Here is a 17,746-nt window from a genome sequence, read left to right on the forward strand (position 1 = left end):
TATGACTGGGGAGGAGCACGTCTTCTAGATGATAATTCAAGGTCTCTTCCAACCCAACGCTTCCACTGGACAGCTCTCAGAGGGCTGACTTTTGCCACAAGATCTTGGTGACTGGTTTCAGTGGTTTAGTGTTTGGGTAGTTTTAGAACAGAATAGAATAAACCAGGTTGGAAAAGACCTTTGAGATCATCAAGTCCAACCTATCACCCAGCACCATCTGATCAACTAAACCATGGCACCAAGCACCCCATCCAGGCTCTTCCTAAACACCTCCAGGGATGGTGACTCCACCACCTCCCTGGGCAGCACATCCCAATGGCCAATCTCTCTTGCTGGGAAGAAATTCTTCCCAACATCCACCCTAAACCTCCCCTGGTGCAGCTTGAGCAGCAAACAGCCAAGACAAAGAGATTTTGATCATCTCTGGCCTCACCTTGCAAGCCAAAAGGTTGGATTTGATTGTAGCTCTTTGTCAGCTGGATCCCAGCTCCCCAAAACTGTGGTGAGGAATGGGCTGTGGGTTGAGCTGGTGGCCCCTTCTTCTTCCTGGTCAAACCACTCCCAGCCCCAGGTTCTCCCTGGGCACAGATGCAAAGGCCTGGGTGATGTGGGGGTGATATGATGTCAGGGTCCCTGGAAACAGGGAGGGATGGATACAGGTCCCTGCCAGGGGTGACAAGAGAAATCCATCCTGGCCCTCTCCTCCTTTTCTGCTGCCCTTGCATAATAAGTCTGAGGCCCTGCAGGCCGAGGGCAGTGGGGATGAGAGGGCTGAGGAGCAGCCATCCAGAGGGGAGATCAAGGCCAAGCGGTCCCTGCCGGCTGTAACAACCACCTCCAGAGAGCAGCCTAAGGCCAAGCCTAAGGCCAAGCAGTCCCCACCAGCTATAACAATCGGCTCCAGACAGAGAAGGGGAAGGGTTATAGTTGTTGGGGACTCTCTCCTGGGGGGTACTGAGGGACCCATATGTCTTCCTGACCCATCCCACAGGGAGCTCTGCTCCCTGCCCGGGGCGCGGGTAAGGGACATTGCAAGGAGACTCCCAAAGCTGATCCATCCCTCTGACTATTGCCCTCTGCTGGTGATACAGGCTGGGAGTGATGAGATCGACAGGAAGGGCACCAGGGCGATTAAGAAGGAGTTCAGGGCCCTTGGACAATTGATTGATGGGGCAGGAGCGCAAGTGGTGTTCTGCTCAGTTCCCTCAGTGGCAGGGGAGGACACTGAGAGGAACAGAACCCACACCATCAACAAATGGCTCAGGGGATGCTGCCAGCAGTTACTGCACCTGACCTGCTGGGTCCTGATGGGGTGCAGTTATCTAGAAGGGGCAAGAGAGTCCTAGCACTAGAGTTGGCAGGGCTCATTAGGAGGGTTTTAAACTAGGTCTGAAGGGGGTGGGTGAAGACATCGGTCCCGCTGCAGAGGTAAGAGTAGAGCACAAGGTAGGGTCAATTGAGAGCTCAGGAGCCCAGCTGCAGTGCAGGTACACCAATGCACGCAGCCTAGGCAATAAGCAAGATGAGCTGGAGGTCCTAATCCACCAGGGCAACTATGATATAGTTGCCATCTCAGCAACATGGTGGGACAACAGGCACGATTGGAGTGCTACACTGGGGGGCTACAGGCTCTTTAGGAGGGATAGGCGAGGGAGGAGAGGAGGAGGGGTGGCTTTGTATATTAGGGAGACACTTTCTGCCTCAGAACTCTAGGTGGAAGATGAGGGAATTGAGAGCCTGTGGGTTAAAATCAGAGGGCAGCCCAACAAATCTGACATCCTGGTTGGAGTCTGTTACAGACCACCCAACCAGGATGAGGAGGTTGATGAATTATTCTACAAACAACTGGAGGCTGTTTCAAGATCATCAGATCTTGTCCTCGTGGGGGACTTCAACCTGCCAGATATCTGCTGGGAACTTAATTCAGCAGAGAGGAGGCAGTCCAGAAGATTCCTGGAGCGGATAGAGGACTGCTTCCTGACACAGCTGTTAAGTGAGCCTACCAGGGGACAGGCTCTGCTTGACTTGCTGCTCTCCAATAGGGAAGGGCTGCTGGGAGATGTGACCGTGGGAGGCTGCCTAGGGTGCAGTGACCACGAGATAGTGAAGTGTTCAATCTGCAGGGAGATAGGGAGGAGCACCAACAGAACCTTCACCTTGGACTGCAGGAGGGCAAACTGCAGCCTGTTTGAGAAACTTATCTGCAAAGTTCCCTGGGTACCAACCCTCAAGAACCGAGGGGTCCAGGAGGGTTGGAGCTGCTTCAAAGAGGAGCTCTTGAAGGCACAGGAACTGGCAGTGCCCATGTGCCAAAAGATGAGGCCAGGGGAAGGCTCTGGGCCTGGGTGAGCAAGCAGCTCCTGGAGGATTGAAGGGGAAAAAAGAGGCTGTGTCACCTCTGGAAGCAGGGGAAGGCTTCTCCAGGTATGTTCAAGGAAGTGGTTAGATTATGTAGGAAGAAAATTAGAGAGGCAAAGGCCCAGCTGGAACTGAAGCTGAACACCTCTGTGAGAGACAACAAAAAGCATTGTTATAAATATATCAACACTAGAAAGAAGGGCAAGAAGAACCTGCACTCCTTACTGGAGCTGGAGGGGAACACTGTGACTGTGGACGAGGCAAAGGCTGAGGCCTGAACACCTTCCCTGCCTCAATGTTTAACAGCAAGGCAGGAGCTCAGCACCAGTGGCCTCCTGAGCTGGGGATGGGGTCAGGGAGCAGTGTGATGCCCTGGAAATCCATGAGGAATTAGCTGGGAACCTGCTGAGCCACTTGGACACTCCCAAGTCCATGGGACCGGATGGGATCCACCCTAGGGTGCTGAGAGAGCTGGCAGATGAGCTGCCAAGCTGCTCTCCATCATCTTCCTCCAGTCCTGGCTCACTGGAGAGGTCCCAGGTGACTGGGAACTGGCCAAGGTTGTCCCCAGCCACAAGCAGGGTTGGATGGAGGAACCTGGAAACTCCAGGCCTGGCAGCCTGAGCTCAGTGCCAGGGAAAGTGATGGAGCAGAGTATCCTGGGGGCAATAACTGCACCTGAAGGATGGCCAAGGGCTCAGGCCCAGCCAGCATGGGTTTAGGAAGGGCAGGTCCTGCCTGACCAACCTGATCTCCTTCCATGCCCAGCTGACTGCCTGGTGGCTGTGGGGCAGGCTGTGGATGTGGTCTGCCTGGACTGCAGCAAGGCCTTTGACACCATCCCCCACAGCAAACTCCTGGCCAAGCTGTCAGCCCCTGGCTGGGACAGCAGCTCTCTGAGCTGGGTTAGGAACTGGCTGGAGGCTGAGCCCAGAGAGTGGTGGTGAATGGTGCCACAGCCAGCTGGCAGCCAGGCCCCAGTGGTGTGCCCCAGGGATCAGTGCTGGGCCCCATGCTCTGTAACATCTTCATTGATGACCTGGATGAGGGCATTGAGTCAGTCAGCAGCAAGTTTGCAGATGACACCAAGCTGGGAGCAGATGTTGGTCAGTTAGAGGGCAGAAGGGCTCTGCAGAGGGACCTCGACCGACTGGACAGATGGGCAGAGGCCAACAGGATGGCATTCAACAAATCCAAGTGCCAGGGGCTGCACTTTGGCCACAGCAACCCCAGGCAGAGCTACAGGCTGGGGGCAGAGTGGCTGAGAGCTGCCAAACAGAGAGGGACCTGGGGGTACTGATTGACAGCTGCCTAAACATGAGCCAGCAGTGTGCCCAGGGGTCCAAGAAGGCCAAGGGCATCCTGGCCTGCATCAGGAACAGTGTGGCCAGCAGGAGCAGGGAGGTCATTGTGCCCTGTGCTCAGCACTGCTCAGGCCACACCTTGAGTCCTGTGTCCAGTCCTGGGCTCCTCAGTTTAAGAAGGACATTGAGAGACTTGAAGGTGTCCAGAGAAGGGCAACAAGGCTGGGGAGGGGTCTGGAGCACAGCCCTGGGAGGAGAGGCTGAGGGAGCTGGGGTTGCTTAGCCTGCAGAAGAGGAGGCTCAGGGGAGACCTCATTGCTCTCTACAACTACCTGAAAGGTGGTTGTAGACAGGAAGGGGTTGGTCTCTTCTCCCAGGCAACCAGCACCAGAACAAGAGGACACAGTCTCAAGCTGTGCCAGGGGAGGTTTAGGCTGGAGGTGAGGAGAAAGTTCTTCCCAGAGAGAGTTGTTAGCCATTGGAATGTGCTGCCCAGGGAGGTGGTGGAGTCCCCATCCCTGGAGGTGTTCAAGAGGGGATTGGATGTGGCACTTGGTGCCATGGTCTAGTCATGAGGTCTGTTGAGACAGGTTGGACTCGATGATCCTTGGGGTCTCTTCCAACCTCAGTGATACTGTGAGACTGTGATGTGTGCATTGTGTGTGGCACTGTGTGTTTTGGAGGCTCATCTCTACATCCTCTCTATGCCTTTTACCCAGCTCTTGGATAGGGACCAGTGGCTGTGGTTGTTGCCCTGGGGCATGGTTTGAACCTGCAGTGCTGTGGATGCTGCAGTGCCAAGGGTGCTGCAGCGCCAGGTCTCTTGTGGCTGTGCAGCAGCTGTGGCTCTGCAGGCAGCTTTCAGAAGCAAGGGGAAGAATTAAGCAGGAGCAAGAAGACTTTTTTCCAGTGTAAAATTTGTGCTTCAAAGCCCCATCAGTGTCTGGCAGAGCTGTGCTCGGCTGCAGGGAGCTGCTCAGAGATGGGCTCAGCGAAGTTTGATGGAGTGGAGCTGGCAGCACAAGGGGCTGTGGTTTTGCTGAGTATCTGTATTGCATCCCAAGGGAGGCACTGGGAGTTCTTTATCCATGTCCAAAGCAGTCAGCAGTGCCAGGACAGCCTGCCAGAGCCCTGCCTCCAGCAGGTTCTGCGGTGAGGGGCTCAAAATAGCTGAGCCAAAGCACAGCCTGACACTGCCTGATGCACTTAACTAAACAGAGGGGTCTGCAGTGCCCCTGGCAGGGCTCTGAGATGACCTCTCACACCCAAACACCTTCAGGGTTTGAAGCACAGCCTGTTATTGAAGTGCACAAAGTAGAAGCCCAGCAGAAAAGAGAGATGAGAAACCAGGCTTTGATTTGTGATGGGGAGGGGGGAAGCTGTGGGAAGATTTTCCTTAAATGACTCCACTTATTCCTGGCATTTTGCACATCTCACCCACTCTCCTCTCATTTCACCTCAGGCTGATATTCCCCCATTGCCCCCCTGAGCAGTGTCAGAGGAAGGGACAGGGCAATGTGGCAGTGCTTTGACATCCCCTGGGCAGTGGCACTGCAGCTGTCCTTGCACTTGGAGCCCAGCAAGCTCCAGGTAGCACCAGTTCCTCATGTGTGGCAGCACTTAAAGCCTTCAAAAACTCTCTGTTCTGCTGTCTTCCACTTTCCCAATCAGGATTAAAAATGGTTGTGGTCATTTAGGGGGCTTTGAGACTTGAGCCAGCAGAGCTTGGTGGGCAGAGGCTGATTTGAATGAACAATAGCCCAGGATGTTTCCCTACAGCTCAAGCAGCTCTGCCTCAGTGCCTTTGACCACCTGAGGGGACCTGGCAGCTTCATGTGAACCCATGGTTCTGCCTGGCATCCCCTCCTGCAAACAGGCAGCTGTTTCTGGACATTTCCTCCTCCCTCTCCTCCCCAGCAGCACCTTTGTTAGCAAGAGAGCCCTGCCCAACCAAACAGGGGCAGGGAGCCTCCAGGCTTTTGGGCCCAGATCCCTCCTCTAATGCCCTTTGTGGCAGGAGCAACCTCTCTCACGGGCCCTGAAGCCATCCTGCTCTCACAGATGCTTTTCCAGCATGCTCCAGGAGGTGTTTGTTGTTGCAGCATCTTTGCCTGCTCCTGCAGCTGCTGAAGCAAAGGGGATGCTCTGCAGCCTCACCATGGTACTGAAGGTCCTGAGCTGCAGGGCATGGCTCCTGAGCTGCTGGCTCTGCACTGCTGCAGCTTTTGTGTGTTTTCTTTTCTAATCCAGCCTTTGTAAATACATGAGAGGAGCAGGGAATGCACCTGGGGGGCTCCAGGCAAGCCCTCAAGACCCTGCTCACCACAACTGTTTCTCCTGAGCCAGCCTCACCATCTAACAGTTTGTTTTCCTGTTTGTTCTTTTTCTTCTTCTTGTCTCTTGCAGTAATGTGGACACAGAAAAATTGTGTGGTAAGTTGGGGGATGTTGCTGCCTTGGAGGGCTTCCTCTTGAGGCTCTGTGGTGGGGCTCTGTGTGTGTCTGACCTGGGCAGCACTGGGCAGTCAGGTGGCATCGAGAGTCCCCATGCCTGAATGCTAGCACAGAGGGCACCCCGGAACCCCAGCACTGTAGGGGGTAGAAAGGACCTCTGGGGTTCATCCAGTCCAACCCTCCTGCTAAAGCAGGGCACCCACAGCAGCTTGTCCAGGATCACAATGTCCAGGTGGGTTTGGAATCTCTGCAGAGAAGGAGACTCCACAGCCTCTCTGGGCAGCCTGCTCCAGGGCTCCTTACAGGAAAAAAGTTTCTCCTCCTGTTGAGGTGGAAAATTCTGGGTTCCAGTTTGTGCCCTTTGTTCCTTATCCTGTCTCTGGGCACCAATGAAAAGAGTCTGGTCTTATCCCCTTGCTCCTCACCCTTTAGCTCTTGTTGAGCACTGATCCGATCCCCCTCTGGGGCTGCTCTGCCCCAGGCTCAACAGCCCCAGGGCTCTCAGCCTTTCCTCCTCACAGAGCTGCTCCAGGCCCCTCAGCATCTTTGTAGCCTCTGCTGGGCTCTCTCCAGCAGTTCTCTGTCTCTCTTGAACTGGGGAGCCCAGAACTGGAGCCAGTGCTGCAGATGTGGCCTCACTAGGGTAGAGCAGAGGGGGAGCTGTTAACCTCCCTTGACCTGCAGCCCAGGACACCATTGGCCTTCTTGGCCACAAGAGCACATTGTTGGTTCACAGTGAACTTGCTGTCCCCCAGCACTGCCAGGTCCTTCTCCACAGAGCTGCTTCCCAGCAGGTCACCCCTCACCTGTGGTGCTGCAGGAGGTTGTTCCTCCCCAGGTGCAGGACTCTACACTTGCCCTTCTTGAACTCCATGAGGTTTTCCTCCACTCAGTTCTTCAGTCTGTCCAGGTCCAGGGGCTGTGTCCCTGAGGATAGAGAGGGAGTCTTCCTTTCAGTCTGGGTGGGAGTGTGACTCTGGGGAGCAACATGAATGTCCCTCTGCAGTGCTGAGCTGTGTGGGGGGAGCAGCAGGTGCAGGGCAGAGGTGGAGGTGCTCAGGAAGCTCACCATGATCTTTTCTCCTGCTCCAGATTATTTCTCAGCATATCTTGGAGAATACAGGAATGTGCTCTCTGCCCTGGAAACTCTCAACTCTGCAGTCCTGGCAGCCATGGACAAAACCAAGCTGGTAAGGAAAGGACCAGGGGAAGGGGGGTGGGACAGGTGGGTGTGGGACAGAAGCTGTGGTGATCTTCCACTTGAACCTGGGTGTCAGTGTGGTACTCCCAGATCTGTGGGGTGGCCTCTGCATGCTTCATTCATCCCCATGTGCAGTGGGGGCTGCAGCAGCACAGCCTGCAGCGTGCCTGGAGCAGGGGGTGTGGTGCTGGGGCATAAGCAGGGTAGAGCTGATGCATTTGTGCTCTGGCAGTGGTGGTTCCAACAGCTTGTTGGAGACTCCTTGCAGAGTCCTGAGGAAAAGGTTCTGGGTGTCCTGGCAGACAACAGGGTGTCCATGAGCCAGCACTGTGCCCTCATGGCATCCTGGGATGCATTGAGAGGAGTGTGGCCAGCAGGTTGGAGGAGGTTCTCCCCTCCTCTGCTGTGTCCTCTGCTGGACACAGTACTGTGTCCAGCTCTGGGCTCCCCAGCTCAGGAAGGACAAAGTTGCTGGAGAGAGCCCAAAGAGCTGTGAGAGAGGCTGAGAGAGCTGGGACTGGTTAGCCTGGAGGAGGCTAAGGGGGCTCTTATGCTTACAAGTACCTAGGGATGGGTGTCAGGGAGATGGGGCCAGATTCTTCTCAGTGTTCTCCAGTGACAGGACAAGAGGCAGTGAGCATAAAGCTGAACCTAGGAAGTTCCATCTCAACCTGAAAAGGAACTTCTGTACTTTGAGGGGAGCAGAGCACTGGAGCAGGCTGTCCAGAGAGGTGGTGGAGTCTCCATCTCTGGAGGCTTTCAAAGCCCTCCTGGATGTGTTCTTGTGTGAGCTGCTTTAGGTGATCCTGTTCTGGCAGGGGGGTTGGATTCAGTGATCTCCAGAGGTCCCTTCCAAGCCTTAATGTTCTGTGATTCTGTGTCCTGCCTGAGGACCCTGTTCTGTCTGTGAGCCAAAGCAAGGCCTTTTTCCATGAAGAAGGGTGGTGCCAAGTGGGGCCTCCAGGGCTGAGCCTGCTGGGGACTGAGTCCAGCAGCTTGTGCCCAGCACAGCTCTGCTCACAGCAGCAGGAGCTGGCTGCTGGAGAGGTGGCAGGAGGCTGCCTTGGGGGAAGGTAGGAGATGGTGAATTCATTGACTCCCAGCCTTGTGCCAGGGCCACCCCTGCAGTGAATGCTCCCTGCAGCTGCCTCTGATGGAAGGCAGATTGGAGACTGCTAATTAGGGCCTGCAGCCTCCTGCCTTGTGACCTCCCTGCCCCTGTGTTGATGAGCAGAGGCCTGCAGAACACTGGCCACAGGCTGCATGCAGCCACAAGTAGCAGTGGCCAGTGCTGGAAGGGACCCTCCTGGGGCACCAGCAGCCCCTCAGCATCTGCAGTGTGTGAAATGGATAAGCCAGGTGCTGGGGGCTGATGCTGTTTGACAGCCCTGAGAAGGGCTGAGCCTCTCTCTCCCTTCCAAGTGGTGGTTTGGTACATGGTAGGGAGCAGGTGAAGGGCATCATCCTGCCCCATACTCAGATGGGCAGAGCCCAACAGGATGGCATTCAACAAGTCCAAGTGCCAGGGGCTGCACTTTGGCCACAGCAACCCCAGGCAGAGCTACAGGCTGGGGGCAGAGTGGCTGAGAGCTGCCAAACAGAGAGGGACCTGGGGGTACTGGTTGACAGCCAGCTGAACATGAGCCTGCAGGGTGCCCAGGTGGCCCAGATGGCCAAGGGCATCCTGGCCTGCATCAGGAACAGTGTGGCCAGCAGGAGCAGGGAGGTCATTGTGCCCTGTGCTCAGCACTGCTTAGGCCACACCTGGAGTCCTGTGGCCAGTTCTGGGCTCCTCAGTTTAGGAAGGAGGTTGAGCTGCTGGAAGGTGTCCAGAGAAGGGCAACAGAGCTGGGGAGGGGTCTGGAGCACAGCCCTGTGAGGAGAGGCTGAGGGAGCTGGGGTTGCTTAGCCTGCAGAAGAGGAGGCTCAGGGGAGACCTTCTTGCTCTCTGCAACTCCCTGAAGGGAGGTTGTAGCCAGGTGGGGGTTGGGCTCTTCTCCCAGACACCCAGCACTAGAACAAGAACTGTGTGAGGACACAGTCTCAAGCTGTGCCAGGGGAGGTTCAGGCTGGAGGTGAGGAAGAAATTCTTCCCAGCAAGAGAGATTGGCCCTGGGGATGTGCTGCCCAGGGAGGTGGTGGAGTCCCCAGCCCTGGAGGTGTTTAGGAGACTTGATAGGGTGCTTGGTGCCATGGTTTAGTTGATCAGATGGTGTTGGGTGATAGGTTGGACTGGATGATATTGAAGGTCTCTTCCAACCTGGTCTATTCTATTCTATTCACCTCCCTGGTCTGCTGGGCTCTGAGCTGGGAGGAGGTAGGACAGGGCAGTGCTGCAGCCCTGTGCTGAGGGTTCTGGCAGCACTGTGGGACATCTGCTGCTGCCAGAGGCTGGCAGAGATGATGAATGCTGCTTTCTAACCTGCTGTGACTGAATGTATCCCTGCCTCTGGACTTCCAGAGTGAGCCTCCATGCTGTGGGTGATTATGGGGGCAGTGGGTTTGTGAGGCTGGCCTTTAGCCAGAGCTCACAGCTCTCTGGGCCAGGGCAGGGATTTCCTAGGACACATCTGTCCCTCCTTCCTCTTGATTCAAACACCTCTTATGCTCCCATGGCTGAGGACTGGTTGCTGCAGCCTGGCACAGAGACCACCCTTCTGGAAGAGCTGAATCAAACTCTGTCCTAGGGAGCTGTTTTGCTGCAGATGCAGCCATGCTGTGTGCTGGGCAAACTGCCTGCTCCAACAGCCCTCAGCATGCAGCTCTGCTTCCAGAGCAGGGCTCTGCAGCCAGCAGATGTTGAAGGACCTGCAGTCCCTGCTTGTTTTCTCCAGGCTGCATTTGAGAGCTTTGTCTGACTCCTGAGGAGGAAAGAGAGGGAGGAGGCTTCTTTGCTGTGAGGCTGCTGGAGCAGGCTGCCCAGAGAGGTTGTGCAGTCTCCTTCTCTGCAGAGATTCCAAACCCACCTGGGCATTGTGCTCCTGGGCAAGCTGCTGTGGGTGCCCTGCTTTAGCAGGGTGGGTGGACTGGATGGTCCCCAGAGCTCCCTTCCAGCCCTCACCATGCTGGGGTTCTGTGATCTCTGTCTTGAGCTAGGTCTCACCAGCTGAAGCACAGCATGAGCAGAGGGCTGGAGCTGCTCTGCTCTGAGTACAGACTGAGAGAGTTGGGGTTGTTCTGTCTGGAGAAGAGAAGGCTCTGAGGAGACCTCATTGTGGCCTTCCAGGATCTGCAGGGGGCTCCAAGAAAGCTGGGGAGGGACTTTGGAAGGTGTCAGGGAGGGATAGGACTGGGGGGATGGAGCAGAACTAGAAATGGGGAGATTCAGATTGGATGTTAGGCAGAAGTTGTTGCCCATGAGGGTGGTGAGAGCCTGGCACAGGCTGCCCAGGGAGGTGGTGGAAGCCTCCTGCCTGGAGGTGTTTGCAGCCAGGCTGGAGGTGGCTGTGAGCAACCTGCTGTGGTGTGAGGTGTCCCTGCCCATGGCAGGGGCTTGGGGCTGGCTGAGCCTTGAGGTCCCTTCCAACCCTGACAATTCTGTGCTTCTCTGATCTCTTGGTTAGGGCCTGGTCTATCTTTGGTAGTTCCTTGCTTCTGCTACCTCAGGACTGCTCACCCCTGCACCCGTGGCTGCAGATAGGCTGATGTAGATACAAGCCCACTTGAGAAGCAGAACAAAGAGTGTTAAGCTAACAAAAGCAGAGCCTAGGAGATGTGCTGGGCTTGCCAGGGGGATGAGCCACAGTGGGGAGAGAGAAATGAGAGGAAAGCTCAGAGGGAGCTGCTGCAGCTCTGTGTGCAGCAGAGCTGTGGTTTAGAGCAGTGCTGCCAAAAGCCTCTTTGGTGTTCAGGATTCCCACCTCAGGCTGGGTACCCAGTGTGGATCAGTGCTGTGTCTCCTTGCTGGCAGGCTCCTGGATCTGCTGCTTGCCAGGAGCATTGCTGGCTGCAGGATAGACACTGAGAGAAAGCAGGGGGAATGCAGGCCAGCTTTGGCCTTCTCACTGTGTCAGTGACTGTGGTTACTGTAGGAGTTGTGCACCTGTGGGCAGCCAACCTGCTCCTGGGCTTTGGTGTGTATCCACAGGTTGGCAGGGGGAAGCCAGGTCATTAGGGGTTCCTGTGCTGCCATCCTTCCTTGCTGAGCTGGCAGGACATGGTAAAGAAAAGATACCTTGTCAGGGAGAGAGGGGAGAGAGGAGCTTGCTCCAAAGGAAAGCAGGTTTTGCTCCAAATTCTCTCACTCCTGCTGCTGTAGTTTATCAACTACAATTTAGACTGATAAAACTATCACAGAATTGTCAGGGTTGGAAGGGAGCTCCAGGCTCAGCCAGCTCCAACCCCCTGCCATGGGCAGGGACACCTCACACCACAGCAGGTTGCTCACAGCCACCTCCAGCCTGGCTGCAAACACCTCCAGGCAGGAGGCTTCCACCACCTCCCTGGGCAGCCTGTGCCAGGCTCTCACCACCCTCATGGGCAACAACTTCTTCCTCCCAGCCAAGCTGAATCTCCCCACTTCTAGTTCTGCTCCATCCCCCCCCAGTCCTATCCCTCCCTGACACCCTCCAAAGTCCCTCCCCAGCTTTCTTGGAGCCCCCTGCAGATCCTGGAAGGCCACAAGAAAGTCTCCTGGGAGCCTTCTCTTCTCCAGCCTGCACAACCCCAACTCTCTCAGTCTGTCCTCACAGCAGAGCAGCTCCAGCCCTCTGCTCATGCTTGTGGCCCTGCTCTGGCCATGCTGGCCACCCCATAGTGGGCTCTAATTGAAGCTTGTCTTGTGGCTGAGTGTTGCATTCACAGGGTAGTAACATCAGAGGAAGAAGTGAGCTGTGGGCATGCCTTGGGAAGCAGCCTGATGTTTCTCACAGGGCACCTGTGTGCCAAGGGTTTCCCATTCCCCTGTGTGCAGACACTGCAAAGCAGCTCAGAAACTCCTCTCCAAGTCAGGTACTCTTATTTCTCCCTTGGCAGGAGTTCTGCAGTCAGACCAGAGCTTAAAGGCCCTCAAAAGCCACACCTCGAGTCCTGTGTCCAGTTCTGGGCTCCTCAGGTTAGGAAAGAGGTTGAACTGCTGGAAGGTGTCCAGAGAAGGGCAACAAAGCTGGGGAGGGGTCTGGAGCACAGCCCTGGGAGGAGAGGCTGAGGGAGCTGGGGTTGCTTAGCCTGGAGGAGGCTCAGGGGAGACCTTCTTGCTCTCTGCAACTCCCTGCAGGGAGGTTGTAGCCAGGTGGGGGTTGGGCTCTTCTCCCAGGCAGCCATCCCCAGAACAAGAGGACACAGTCTCAAGTTGTGCCAGGGGAGGTTTAGGCTGGAGGTTAGGAAGAAATTCTTCCCAGCAAGAGAGATTGGCCCTGGGGATGTGCTGCCCAGGGAGGTGGTGGAGTCCCCATCCCTGGAGGTGTTTAAGAAGAGCCTGGAGGAGGCACTGGGTGCCATGGGTTAGTTGATTAGATGGTGCTGGGTGATAGGTTGGACTTGGTGATCTCAAAGGTCTTTTCCAGCCTGGTTAATTCCATTCTATTCTGTTTCCCCCATGACTCCCTTCCAACAGTCCTTGCTGGGAGCAAAACAGTGCAGTGCTGGGTTGAGCTTCTGTCCCCAGCTTTTGATCAGCTCTTGAAGCACTGCAAGGCCACCAGGAGGTCTCCCTGGAGCCTTCTCTTCTCCAGGCTGCACAACCCCAACCCTTCCAGCCTGGCCTCACAGCAGAGGGCTTCCAGCCCTCCCAGCAGTGCTGTGGCCTCCTCTGGCCCCTCTCCACCAGGTCCCTGTCTGTGCTGTGCTGAGAGTCCAGAGTCACCTGGGCTCAACTCCAGACAACTGAATCCTTCTTTCCTGCTGATTTACCTGGGGGTCTCACTAGGGTTTGAGAAGCACCACCCAGGTCACCCCCACCCCAATCCTCTGCTCTTCTGCTGCCTGTTCCCTGCACTGCTCTCTGCACAGCACCCAAAGCAGAAGTGTGGGGAGTTGGGGGTAGGGGGTCTCCCAGCCCCCCAGGGCAGCTTGGCCTCGCTTCCCTCCTCACCTGGGAAGAGCAGGGCTTTGACCTGCCTGGTGCAGCACCTGGCACAGGAGGGTTGTGCTCCTTTGCCTGCAGGGGAGGGGTGCCCAGGGGCAGCTGAACTAAGGGAAGCTGTTTTGCAATTGATTCCCTCCCCTGGCATCTCATTTTCCAGGCAGAGTGTTTTGGGCTCCCTCTGGGGATGGTTATTTCCATCCCTCTCTGGGGGCACTCCCCTGGGCCTGCTGCTGTGCTTGACAGGCGAGAGACAGGAGGCAGCTGGCTCCTTTCTGCAGTGCTCACCTCAAATGCTGATGTGTCCCTGGGGGCTCTGGCTGTGCCCCTCCAGGGTGGGAGCAGGAGGAGGGGAAGCCCTCTTCAGAGCCCAGTGCCCTCCAAGCACAGCCTGCTCCAGCCTGGCAATTGCAGCTGGCCAGAGGGCAAGGGGAGTGGAGGGGAGGCTCATCCACTGAGCACTGCCCTGGCTTCCTGCTGCAATGAGGGAAGAGTGGCCACAGCCACCTCCCACCCCCCAGCACTGGCTGAGCAGAGCCCCCCACCTGGGCACCCTGCTGCCAGCGGGTGCTCATGGTGCTTGGAAATGAATCTCCTTGCTCTGCCAGAGGAAGAGGATGGCAGCAAAGATGATCCTGTGCAGCCATGGGAAGCTGAGCTCCAGCTCTGCAGCTCCAGGCTCTCCCTACCCAAACAACCTGCACCCCTCTGGTGCCCATGGCTGTGTGTTTGGGGTGTGAGGACTGTGCTGGGTGTGCTGCAGGGCTGGCTGCAGATTGTCCTGCCTGCAGCTGTGACATGGTGTCAGTGTGAGCAGCTGCCTGCTCCTGTGATGGAACTCCAGCCCCTGACATCACCCACAGAGGACATCAGGATCAGGCCATGCCCAGGATGAAAGCTGAGAGGCTGGGGAGCACTGGGAGGCTGGCTGAGCTGTGGGGCTTCTCCCACAGCCTGGCCCTTCGGAGGGGAGATGCAGCTGGGGAGAAGCATCTGGCCCCTGTGCAGGGGGAAGTGTCCATATGCTGTGGCTGGGGGGCACTGCTGGCCCCGGGGGGTGGGTGAGGGGGAGATGGGAGCACACCTCATCAGTGTGGCTGCAGGGGTGCTTGCTGTGGCAAGTGTCCCCTGTGAGAAAGGGGTGAACAGCATCTGGCTGCCTGCACCTCTTGGGAGTGGGCAGGGGGAGCACAGAGTCCCTGCCTGGTCCAGCCCTGTGCTGTCCCCATGGAGAGGAAGGGCTGGGGGGGTGCAGGTTGTTTGGGTAGGGAGAGCCTGGAGCTGCAGAGCTGGAGCTCAGCTTCCCATGGCTGCACAGGATCATCTTTGCTGCCATCCTCTTCCTCTGGCAGAGCAAGGAGATTCATTTCCAAGCACCATGAGCACCCGCTGGCAGCAGGGTGCCCAGGTGGGGGGCTCTGCTCAGCCAGTGCTGGGGGGTGGGAGGTGGCTGTGGCCACTCTCCCTTCATTGCAGCAGGAAGCCAGGGCAGTGCTCAGTGGATGAGCCTCCCCTCCACTCCCCTTGCCCTCTGGCCAGCTGCAGCTGTGCCAGCAGCCCCAGGACTGAGCTGGTGGCTTGGCTGTGGGTGCAGAAGAGCTTCCCCATTGCTCCCTGCCCCAAGAGACATTTGACAGCAGCATCAGAAGTGTTCTGTCCATGTGCTGTTGTGCAGAGCTGCTGGAACCCAGGCTCCTCAGTTTCCCTGCATGTTGGAGAGAAACAGAGCAGGAGTGGGAGAGCTGTGAGCTGAGGGATCTGGTGGCACTGCTGGACTCAGTTTTGGGCAGGAAAGAGGAAGCTCATGGTGCTCAGGGGGGTGAAGGCAGCCTGGCTTCTGGTCTTGGAGGCACATGAGGACACCATGGGGAAGGCAGGGGGGACTCTGGCCCAGCCTGTCTCCTCATCTTGTGAAGAACAGGGGTTGACATCTCCTGTGGAGCAGCCAGCCCTTGGTGTCAGGTGGAGTTTCCTTCCTTGACCTCCCACTGCTAGTCCTGTCTCTTAGTGCTCACAGTGACATCCTGTGGTTTCTGTGTTCCCTGAGGAGCTGGGGACAGGGGCTGGCCGTGGGGAAGGAGTCTGCTGCGACAGCTGGATGGTGCCAGCTGCTTCCCTCATGCAACCTCTGAGCCTTTCTCAGTTAGCCTGGCCTGAGCCAGGTCCCAGCAGCAGCAGAGGCAGGTGAGTGCTTTTGTGCCTGCTGCCTCCACTCCCTGCAGCACTGAGTGCCCTGTACACCCAGGTGACAGAGAGCAAGGTCAGCTCCCTGGTCTTCACCTGCTCACCCTCTGGGCTGCTTTGGTGCCAAGCTCAGAAATCACCTGCCCTAGGGAAGGTCTCTGCAGGTGCCCTGTGGATCATCTCCTCCTCAGCTGGTCCCTCCCACCCCTGTGCCTCCCTGCAGACCTCCAGGGTTCTGCTGCTGACTGCTGGAAGGAGTTTTCCTCCCTGCTGGAGCAGTGCTGGCAGCTGCAGGCAGGGCATTCCAGAAGCACAGCTTGGGAGCATCCACCTGCGGCGCCCTGCAGGGGCTGTGGGTCGGGGCCGCAGACCGCGGGTGCTGGACGCCGCCGTGCTCGCACCCAGACCGTGCTTACGGCTGGGCTGCAGCCCGCGGCGGCGCGGGGCCGGGCCGGCGGTGCCTGAGCCAGCCTCTCCCCTTGCCCGCAGCGCTACGAGAGCGCCTCCAAGCTGGAGCAGTTCCTGACGCGGTTCCTGCTGCGGGAGACGCTGCAGCAGCTGCAGTCCCTGCAGTGCTCGCTGGAGTGCGCTGTGGACACCGTGGAGGAGCAGGCAGGACGTGAGAGGTAACCCAGGGCCTGCTGCGGGGTCCCTGCCTCGCCTGGGGGGGCTGCGGCGTGGGGCACGACTCAGAGTCACACAAACGTTCAGGCTGGGAAAGAGTCTCAGGATCACCAAGTCCAACCCAGAGCCCTGCTCTGCAAGGCTCCCCCCTGAACCAGAGCCCCAAGCACCACAGCCAAACCACCTTGAAACACAGCCAGGCTTGGGCACTCCACCACCTCCCTGGGCAGCACATTCCAATCCCTGACCACTCCTGCTGGAAATGTTTCCTACTGTCCAGCCTAAACCTCCCCAGTCACAGCTTGAAGCTTGTTCCCTCTTGTTCCATCACTAATGACCTGTGAGAAGAGGCCAGCAGCAGCCTCTCCACAGCCTCCTTTCAGGCAGCTGGAGGCAGCCAGGAGGTCTCCCCTCAGCCTCCTCTCTTCACACTAACCATCCCCAGCTCCTTCAGTTGCTCTCCATCAGATTTCTTCTCCAGGCCCTTCCCAGCTTCCTTGCCCTCCTCTGCCCTGGCTCCAGCACCTCCACATCTCTCTTGGACTGAGGTGCCCAGAACTGGGCACAGCACTCCAGCTGTGGCCTCCCCAGAGCTGAGTGCCAGGGGACAATCCCCTCACTGCTGCTGCTGGACACAGCATTGCTGAGCCCAGCCAGGAGGCCTTTGGCTCTCTTGGCCACCTGGGCACTGCTGGCTCCTCTTCAGCACCCCCAGGTCCCCTTCTGCCAGGCAGTTTCCAGCCACACTGCCCCAAGCCTGGAGCCTTGCTTGGGGTTGCTGTGCCCCAAGGGCAGGACCTGGCACTTGGCCTTGTGGAAGCTCCTCCTGGTACCGCTGGCCATGGATCCAATCCATCCAAGTCCCTCTGCAGAGCCTCCCTGCCCTGGTGCAGATCAACACTGACACCCAGCTGTCTGTGAAGCTGCCCCATGGCTGTGGTTGGCTTCAGCCCCTCCTGTGGTGTTTTGCTCTTTCAGGAGGGAGGTGCAGAGAGCAGAGGCCTCGCTGGCCCCGAGGCCAGGCCGGCGCTGCGGGCGCAGGGCACAGAAGAACCTCTGCCTGTCGCCAACGGACCCCTACTCTGGGATGCTGACCACAGGTAGCTGCTGCTGCCTGGCAGCCACCCCTGGGGATGCTGTCTGTGTCCTGCTGGAGCCTGCAGTGGGTGTGGGAGCAGCAGCAGCGTGGCACGGGGGGGCTGGTCCGGGACCCTCACACCCAGTTGGAGCTCCTGGGGGGAATTTGTGTCTCTTGAGCAGTGGGGAAGAGTTTGAGGAGAAAAACAAAGCAAGGTTTTGGTTTAAATGGGAGGTTTAGAAGGTTTTGTGGGGCTGTGGGTTTTGAGGAAGCTTTTGTCATGGCACCTGGCAGCTCTTCCCATGGCACCTCTCTGCCCTTCCCCATGCAGGTGTTTGCGTGGAGGACAACAGCCAGTGGCTGGCACAGATCAACAGGCTGCAGCAGCTCATCGAGAAACTGCAGTGCAAGGTGAGGCCACAGGGGAGGCCTGGGGGCTGCCCTGCACCTTCTTGCAGCCAGGTTACTGTTGGGACCCCTCCCCATGCCATTGGCCCTGGTGTTTGGCCCTGGCATTGTTAC

The 17,746-nt window shown here is 57.5% G+C and overlaps 1 protein-coding gene across 1 annotated transcript in view; it reads left to right on the plus strand.

Annotated features, from left to right (window-relative positions):
• The window catches only part of NECAB3 (N-terminal EF-hand calcium binding protein 3), a 37,016-nt gene that overhangs the window by 13,837 nt on the left and 5,433 nt on the right, over positions 1-17,746 (plus strand). The window contains exons 4-8 of the mRNA XM_054173374.1: positions 6,069-6,094; positions 7,208-7,305; positions 16,012-16,148; positions 17,125-17,246; positions 17,556-17,635. Of these exons, the coding sequence (XP_054029349.1) occupies positions 6,069-6,094; positions 7,208-7,305; positions 16,012-16,148; positions 17,125-17,246; positions 17,556-17,635 (463 nt within the window). The remainder of the gene's footprint in view (positions 1-6,068; positions 6,095-7,207; positions 7,306-16,011; positions 16,149-17,124; positions 17,247-17,555; positions 17,636-17,746) is intronic.

The sequence above is a fragment of the Dryobates pubescens genome, chromosome 26 (genome assembly GCF_014839835.1).
Source record: "Dryobates pubescens isolate bDryPub1 chromosome 26, bDryPub1.pri, whole genome shotgun sequence".
NCBI classification, from domain to species: domain Eukaryota; kingdom Metazoa; phylum Chordata; class Aves; order Piciformes; family Picidae; genus Dryobates; species Dryobates pubescens.